Below are 8,972 nucleotides of genomic sequence, written 5' to 3'. Positions count from 1 at the left end.
TCATGGTAATGAGAGCTTACGCGGGTCGATAATAACGAGAGTCAATCACCCGAATCGCTTTCTGCAATTTCTACGATCGGCAATATAACGGTCGCGATTAATCTGGATTAATCGCTCGATCGATCGCACGGGAGAGTGCGGCGCAGTTCACGAGGCCTCAGAGCGAGGAAAGGAGGGGGAGAGGGCCCGAGAGGGCACACGCGCGACGCGCGCGTGCGAAAGCGAATTTTTGTCACTACCCGCGGGGAGTGCTGGCGGCGCGCGGCGCGGCGCGGCGCAGCGGGGCGGCGAAACTAACCACGAACTAAACAGAAGAAAAAAGATGGCCGCCGCGAGGCTGCCGTGAAGGGGCCGCGTCGCTGCTCGCGCTCGCGGAAATGGGACGTTGCGACATCCGAGTGTCATCCGTCGTCACAGTGCCAAGTGTCGGGCGAGTGGTGGTGAATCGTCGGCGAGGGTGACCGGTGACGTGCCCGAAGGGTAAAGCGGAGGGGGCAAGCGGGTTGAGACTGGAGTGGAGTGGAAAAGCGGAGCGCGGTAGCGCACCGCGCCGCGCTGCACTCGTCGCGCGTTGCAACGACGACGGTGACGAGGCGAGAGACGACGGCGACGGCCGCAGCGGCGACGAGGAGGACGGAGGGAACAACGACGAGGACGAGGACGACAACGACGACGGCAACGGCGGCGGCGGTGGCGACGACGGCGAGCCAGCCGGAGACGCGCGAGATGGCATCCGACGGGTAAGGGCCCTCGGCACCACGGGAGAAACCTGCCTGTCCCTTAACTGCACCCGACTGCACCCGGAGGTGCAGCAGCGCGTTTGCTGCTCTAGGGAAAACGCGGCCGTCGCGAGACACACACACACGGGACCGACGGTGCTCGCAGATCGATAGTGAATTTTTTTTTACAGTCACCCGTCCCAGTTTTCTCCCTCTCTCCGTCTCCGTCCTGCACTCTGCTCTCGCTCTCTCTATCTCTCTCTCTTCGTCCTGCTCCGTTCTTTCCCTTCGAAGCAGCGAGGGAGAGAAAGAGAGGGATAGAGAAAGAAAGAGAGAAGAATTCGCCGTCGCCTTCCTGATAACCGAGCGCGAGCGATTTTCCGCTGCGCTCCTTGTTCCTTCGCGGAGCGCTTTCGCGCTGAAGTTAGCCGCCGTCGCGATTGGGCGGGTCTCTCTCTCTCGCTCGCTCCCTCACGCGCGGCCCTCGCGGCCCTCGCGCAGTGCGCACATTTTCGCAGTCCGCGTTTCAGGCTCGTTCGTTCGCGTCGTACGCCGCCGTACGCGTTTTCCTCTCGGTGTACCGCGCCTCCGTTCCTCTTCCTTCCTTCCTTCTCTCGTTTCACTCTATCCATCCCATTTTCCTTCCTCTCTCTTTCCCTCTTCCTTTTCCCCGCGCGCGTCAACGCTATTCCGCTACATACCGCTCGCGATCTACGCGCGAATGGATCTCCGCGGCCTATTTCAGCCAATTAAACGGCCAGCATGACATCAGAGCAGACGACCTCTCTCTCGTTGCATCGCGGCCCAGCATTCCTATCAATTTGCGGGGCCCCGTGTCAGGGCGGGGTGGGGTGCGGCGGGACGGACGGACGGACGGGGACGGATGGACGAGCGGGCGAAACACCCTCCTTCGTTCGCCCCGATTATCATCATCGCTCCGTCGCGGTCGGCCTCCGTTGAGAACGTCCTCGCGCCCCGCGAATCTTGAGCGCGGTCGCCGGGTGTCCCTCTTTCCAACCCCCTCTTCTCCCCGGCCTCCTCCTCTTGTCGGTCTGTTTGCGGCGAGGGCGATTTTTTTCCCCTCCTGAGGTCGAGCCGTACGACGTTCCAATTAAGCTCTCCGGTATCGCCGTCGCTTTAAAACGCGCCACACGTTGCTCCGCGCGAGTCACCTTTCTGCCCCCCCCTCCTTTTTTTTTTACTCCGCTTCCCCGTGAGAAATCGCGCACGACGTATTCCGATTTCCGAGACGTATATCGGTGGCGAGATACGCGGTGGATGTAAATAAGAAATGGAGGCTACGGTCTGCCGTCGGCCCCGTGTCGTTGCATCGCGACGATATTTCTGTTCGGTGTCTCGCGCTTCGGGACTGCCTCTGACATATCGATCCCGCTTTACGATTTTATCGTTCAAGTACTGCATGCATATCTGAGAAAACCCGCGCGAGCGTCGGTTCGTACGAGTGACCAAAAAAAGAGAAAAAGAAAAAAAAACTGTCTCGAAGGCGAGTAGCCCGCGACGGCGAGTGAAAGTTTTAGGGGAAGAGAGTGATTTGGAGCCGTTGCGCAAGGTGTATTGCCTTCCTGGCCGCGCTGGGTTATTTTAGGACCCGATAGATTCGCGATCGCGGAGAATTAAAGCCACCCCAGGGATAGATGTTAATGGCTGACAATTGCAGTAGGATGGAATGGGTGGAGATCATAGAGCCACGCACGAAGGAGCACATGTACGCGAACCTGACCACGGGAGAATGCGTATGGGATCCTCCACCGGGTGTACCTGTGTAAGCTATTCCCTTATATCGATTCTTCAGTAGTTTTCGTGCAGCGTGCCTCACATCTATTTGATAATTCGCTGAAAGAATTAGTCCTCAAAATGTTTTCTTTTTACAGTAAATTGTTTCTCTAAACAATTTAGAGAATAAATATAATTCTCTAAAATTTTAGAGAATAAGTTAATTTAGAGAATAAATTTAATTCTCTAAACTTTTAGAGAATGAATTAACTCTCTAAAATTTTAGAGAATGAGTTAACTCTAAAATTTTAGAGAACAAGTTAAGTCTAAAAGTTTTAGAGAATAAGTTAACTCTCTAAATCTTAGAGAATAAGTTAACTCTTTAAAATTTTAGAGAATAAGTTAACTTTCTAAAATTTTAGCGAATGAGTTAACTCTCTAAATGTCTAAATCTTAGAGAATAAGTTAATTTTCTAAAATTTTAGAGAATAAACAATTTAGAGAAAATAAATTATCCATTTTTTTTCTGGTGGCTAATATAATTTCGAGGTTGAATCAATCATCTAATTCTAATGTGCCTAATTTACAATTAGCTATTATCTTAAAGTTATATTCAACGCATTTAATTTGATTATATGTAATCAGCTAATTATCTCGAGGTGGTTACCATTGTAATTATTTTAGAGAAAGTTATCTTAGAGAAAGTCACCAGCTATGACGATAAATGTAGTACCTACATGTCCCGTTTAATAATTTGTAGGAAAAAGACGGATAACAATCAGTGGTGGGAGTTGTTCGATCAGAATACCTCGCGGTTTTATTATTACAACGCGACGTCTCAGAAAACCGTGTGGCACCGCCCGACGGACTGTGACATCATCCCGTTGGCGAAACTTCAGGTAAAAAGAAAAACATTTCGATATCGTTTTGATATGATTTAACACATTTATACAATATTGGTGCCGGCGCGGTGAGTCACGTCGATTGAGTTGGCTATTCGGCGTTTCGAGTGCAGATAAAATCCAGATAAGATCGTGCCTTCCATCGGCCGGCATCCGCCGGGATCTGTACTTATACTTACGGATCACATAAAATCTGCGAATTCCGCATACATTCTCGCACGCGCGTGTATATATATTCACGGATGTGTGTAATGATTTGTGAGTTTCTCCGGGATAACGCACGTTACAGAACTCGTGTATCTTAAAGTGGTGGAGATATAAGTGTGCAAGCGCGTCTGCTCTCTTCTCAGCTATAAATAGACGTTTGCAGCGGGGAGAAAAAACTCTGGTTTACATTATACCACGATACTATCATGAAACTTCTCTCATGATAATGCTATTCATTTAAAGTTTGACAAAAATATGATTGCCAGATGTCTCCCGGAAAATACACATATTCTATGGCATCTATTTATATGTTGAAATATAACAGATTATAAAACAGTAGGATTGCATGGGATGTACATAAATGATAATATAAATTGCGATCTTATTTGTGTCAAACGTTTTATAAAACATTATATTCTTTATTATTCTTCTATATTTTATAGATAGAGAAGATTAATGTTGGCTGTCAATCGTTAACTTATTATATTTTATTAATTAATTAATTTATTTATTCTTATATTTATATAGACGCTAAAACAGAACACGGAACCTGCAAGCGGTAGCACATCTGATACTCAAAAGGTAACCGAGCCGAGAAAGAAAGAATCCGTCTCGACGCAGACGCAAACTCCTTCGGTTAGTCGATCGACGCGATTTAACCATCAGGAGAATACGAATTTGACTCCGACACTGGTAAATTTAATTTTCTTCCAAGGATTTAGACGATATTGACCTATCGAGATTCTACATGACTACGTTTTTTTCTCGTAGCAAGCTCTTTCTCTCGGTAGTGCGAACAAAACGCGGACTTCTACGGTTGGCGTCGATCTTCAGACTTCTCCTCCTTCTCCGTCTCCGTCCGCGAGACGACACCATCATCACCATCATCACCACAATAACAGGCATCACAGGCACCATGACGTACCCACAACACGTACCAGACAACACAATCACTCGCAGGATTCTGGTAGATCCAGCGACAGCTCTGTCTCGCATAGTAGAACTTCCTTGGAGTCAACCGGTTATCGTTTGTTGGACTCGCCACACAGGCATCATCGTTCGGCCGTGCAAACGCCGGTGAACACCGCACAATCCTCCCCTAGGCAGCACAGTAGCGGCACCCTGGAGACTAGGTGTCACAAGAGCGGAACTCTCGAAAGTGTGAAAAATCAGAAGTCTGTATCGCTAGTGGGAGAACCACCGCCACTCGGTCTGTCGCTTTCGACCAGCACACCCCTATTTAAGAAGAAGACCTTCACCGACCCGCAACGCGAAGGTAGGGCTGGAAACTTGGACCTAGACAAAAGTAAAAATGGTAAGGATGTATAATATTTGTTTTTACGTTCAAGTCATAATTACTTGTTACGTGCAAGCCACGTACATATCTTCCCGGTTGTATCGATTGTTTTCCTGATATTTTAGGTAGAGAAAGTAGTAGAGGCTCGTATGGTCCCGAGCCGAGTACATCGCCATATCGCGATTCTCTGATGGAATCTCGAGTCTTCAGACAGGAAATGCCACCGTATCGTCCGCCTGAGGTTCAACTTAGCCATAGTTACAAATCACAAGGCGAGAAGTATGGTTCCTTAATGGAGAGTGGCAATCGTTACCATAGGGATAGAGAGCGGGAGATGCAGCAGCAGCATCATCGGGAACGAGTCAATAGTCTCGATAAAACGAACCCGCCAGCCTTTTATCCGAGTTCCATGCACTCGAGAAATATGAATAAGCAGCCGCAGGATGGTACGGGTAGCATAGGTAGAAGGCATCACGGATGTTCCGCGTCGCTTTCGGAAGCGAATGTCAGAGATGTGTATGGTGCAATGTTGTCCGAGAGAAACGATCCTGCCAAGAGTCTCGGTAGGGTCGCTGGCGTACATAGCGGTAATACGTCGAAGCAGCGAGGAGGTCTCGAAGCGGTGGAGCGGGAGAGAGAGCGAGAGCGCGATAGGGAAAAGGAGTACAGGCGAAACACAGCGTGCAATAACTCACTCGACTGTAAGCGAGATAATCTTTATATTTCTTTCGCCACCTTCCTGTATGTGCGCGTGTCTTTTGCAATACATGGATGATTATTATTTTACAAGGTGTGCCGCAGCCGTTGGGTCGAAGTTACAGTTTCGTGCAACAGCAGAAGCAACAGCAAAAAATGCAGCAGCAGTTACATCAACAGCAGCAGCAGCAGCAGCAGCAACAACAGCAACAAGCTAGAAGGAGAGAGCGAGACGATGATGCTATGCACGAACGTTACTTGATGATAAGTCAAACCCACGAACAAACTAGACAAAGACTCAGTAGTAATACTAGCAGTAGTAACAGCAGCAACAGCAGCAGCAATAGTGCCGCAGGCGAAGAAACTGAGGGTCACGCTGAAGGAGATGACAGCAAGAAGAAAAGAAGTAATGGAAATCCCAGTCCCCCACCGTCGCCGTTTTACGGCAATCTTCTGGCTGATGCTGATCACTTATTACCGTTGCAACACTATATCCTTCAACAAGCGAAATTATCAGGTAATAAGCCAAAAATCTTTTTTACATCGCAGCTTTGTTCGACGAAATGTGTTTCATTGTTCTCCTTTTATAACACATAGGTTGTTACAAGTTCGGAGATCCTTTATTAGTAGAAGAAGGGGAAGATTCTTTGGATGAGGAAGGCGGCAGGGGCGAAGGTATCGGCGGAAGAGGTGATGACGATTCCGATGATCAATTCGCGGACGACGAAGCGGCCAGCAATCAAGGCGATTCGTCCAGTCAAGAATATCTCGAGGATCACTACGCGGGTATGAAATTATGTTGAAGATTATAAAATATATGACGTGTTTTATTGAACGTGTAATTAACGATGTATCTTTTCTCGTAAATTTGTTTAGATTTAGGTAATTATGACACCGCGGGCTTAGCGACTTATTACACAACGGCCGATACTCTAACAAGGCCGCAAGCGCGACCGCCGTCACCGCCGAATATTGTGTCTCAGACGGAAGCGAGAGACAGTGTGGTGACTACAAGACAGGTCTCTATACCTACCGTAAGTTCAACTCCAAGTATTGGCATAACGAATGTCGATAACACTGACCTGGATGAAGCGCGGAGAGACGACAGCACGGGCGGCGGCGACATCGAGAAATACGCACAGGACAATCTCAATTTGAATTGCGGCAGACCGAAAGGTTTGAGATTGTTGTTTCGAAAGAAATTTAGCGTGCGGGACATTCTCAGCTGGTCGAAAGATCCAATACCGCAACCGATGCTCGCGATGGTGGACGGCGAGAAGCTACTCAAGAGGGAGGCTTGCAATTTATTCCGATTGGTTCAAGTGTACATGGGAGATCGCAAAGCCAACGTCGGCATGACGTTGGACGGCGTCGCCATGGATATCGTGAATACCGCGTTTACGAAGCCGCCTCTGCGGGACGAGTTGTATGTTCAGATCTGTCGGCAGACGACAGAGAATCCGCGGAAGGAGAGTCTGCGACGCGGATGGGAATTGATGGCTGTGTGTCTAGCTTTCGTGCCGCCTAGCGCCACGTTCGAGCCCTACCTGGAGGGCTATATGAACAGGCATCGCGATCCCAACTTCCAGTTCCCCGAGGTTGCCAAGTGGCCAATACACGTGCAAGTCAGTCATTATGCGACCGTAGCTTGCAAACGATTGCAACGGATCGGCGCGCACGGCAAACGACAACCTCGCAAGGCCACATTGGAGGATATCGACCAAGCGAGGGTAATTAATTGCATTAACAATTACTAAAAGATCAATTATCGAGTATAGATTAATTCACTTCGCGTTATAATATAGTGATTCTAAAAATTAGACATGTCTTTCGTGTTTTTCTCATAGATACAAATCTTTCGGGCGTCCATGTTCGGCGCGACGCTCTCGGAAGTTATGGCTTTACAAAGGGACCGCTTCCAGCATAGAGAGTTACCATGGATACAAACAACGCTGACGCGGCAAGTGCTCGTGCGTGGTGGCACGCTGACAGAGGGTATTTTCCGGGTGTCCGCGGACGCCGACGAAGTCAGCGCGTTGAAATCCTGCTTGGATAGGTTCGAAGACGGGACAATTCTGGCAGCTTCTCAGGACGCTCACGCGCCCGCCTCCCTGCTGAAGTTATGGGTACGCGAATTGTACGAGCCGTTGATACCGGATTCCTTCTACGTAGAATGCGTGTCCATGCGGCACGACGATCCGGAAGCCTCCGCGGCAAATGTGGCTACGATCGTTGAACGTTTACCGGATCTTAACCGTCGTGTGCTGTGTCATCTAATACGCTTCCTACAGGTAAGAAACCATTTTATACATTCTCAATAAGAGAAAGCTGAATGAAAAATTCGTCTGCTATTTTCACCGTGCGCTTAGCCGCGTGCAATCGCGTGATTCTAAATATGTATTTATGTCAAACAAAATACTCATCGCTCTTTAAACAGTGTAGACCTATACGTACAGTAACGTTTAACGCTAGACGCACGGTGAGAGTACGAAGACTCGAGAGCAACATGCACTCGACACCGTTGAATCAAATTGAATAGAGAAACGCCTTTGGAGAACATATGCTACGATACTGAAACAACTTTACAGATATTCGCTAGACCCGAGGTGGTCGCCCGTACTAAAATGGACGCCAATAATCTTGCGATGGTGATGGCGCCGAATGTATTGCGGTGTACGTCCCAAGATCCTCGGGTAATCTTAGAGAATGCACGGAAGGAGATGGCCTTCGTCCGTACTCTCATCGAGTCATTAGACACCGCTTGGGTCGATGATCTTCACTGACCGTATCCTATCGCGCTAGAAAAAAGTCCGCTCTAGACTATTATGCCAAATGAATCAGCTGTATAGTCACGTCTATTGTTAGTTATCTCTCTTTTTCTCTCTATCTCTCTCTTTCACTGTTCTCAATTTATCTTCACACTCTTTTTGTTTGTCCAGTCACTAGTTTTCCCCATAGTCCCCTACATAAATGTTCTTCGTAACGGTAATTTAGTGCTAAAGTCTTACCAAGCTAATCGATCAACCCGCTCCCTTATTTCCTATTTATTATTTATATACAGATTCTATGTTATATGACAGATTTTAGAGATTATATTAGATTATATTATGTATATCGCTATATTATATCATATTATATATTTTACCAATCCCTTGTTACCGCGTCGAACAAACGTGGACGGCTTTTTTACTCAATCATTGTTGAATCTCGTGTAAGATAAAAAAAAAGAAAGAATCATGTGTTACCGTGTATAGCTGCGCTCCGCGATAATCTTTTTGTATAAGCAACGGATTAACGTGTAAAGCGTTTTATCGAGGAGTAAACACTGCGAAAGATTAGCAAGCTGTAGTCGCAAGTGTGTTTCTTCGATTTTTCCCCCGAGATCTCCAGAAACAAAAATAACATACTTTACTATAA

The 8,972-nt window shown here is 47.7% G+C and overlaps 1 protein-coding gene across 4 annotated transcripts; it reads left to right on the top strand.

Moving 5' to 3' along the window:
- Nucleotides 1–227: 227 nt before the first annotated feature.
- Nucleotides 228–8,903, top strand: Rhogap93b (MyTH4 and RhoGAP_KIAA1688 domain-containing protein RhoGAP93B). 4 transcript variants are annotated; one of them, XM_071698935.1, is made up of 11 exons: nucleotides 228–740; nucleotides 2,401–2,502; nucleotides 3,214–3,352; nucleotides 4,091–4,255; nucleotides 4,334–4,877; nucleotides 4,985–5,560; nucleotides 5,650–6,072; nucleotides 6,153–6,341; nucleotides 6,432–7,285; nucleotides 7,403–7,846; nucleotides 8,144–8,903. In XM_071698935.1, exons 1-11 carry the CDS (start codon nucleotides 727–729, stop codon nucleotides 8,336–8,338), a joined length of 3,645 nt encoding a protein of 1,214 aa, XP_071555036.1. In that variant the 5' UTR covers nucleotides 228–726; the 3' UTR covers nucleotides 8,339–8,903. The 4 variants fall into 4 exon arrangements, with proteins under 4 accessions (XP_071555036.1, XP_071555035.1, XP_071555037.1 ...); XM_071698934.1 differs by having other exon boundaries at nucleotides 2,398–2,502; XM_071698936.1 differs by lacking the exon at nucleotides 228–740 and adding an exon at nucleotides 986–2,223 and having other exon boundaries at nucleotides 2,398–2,502.
- The last annotated feature ends 69 nt before the right edge of the window (nucleotides 8,904–8,972 follow it).

The sequence above is a fragment of the Temnothorax nylanderi genome, unplaced genomic scaffold (genome assembly GCF_030848795.1).
Source record: "Temnothorax nylanderi isolate EJ_2023f unplaced genomic scaffold, tnyl_v1.0 TNYL_tig0017_pilon, whole genome shotgun sequence".
NCBI classification, from domain to species: domain Eukaryota; kingdom Metazoa; phylum Arthropoda; class Insecta; order Hymenoptera; family Formicidae; genus Temnothorax; species Temnothorax nylanderi.
The sequence above is the reverse complement of the archived record's forward strand: the minus strand, read 5'-3'. Positions and strand labels throughout refer to the sequence as shown.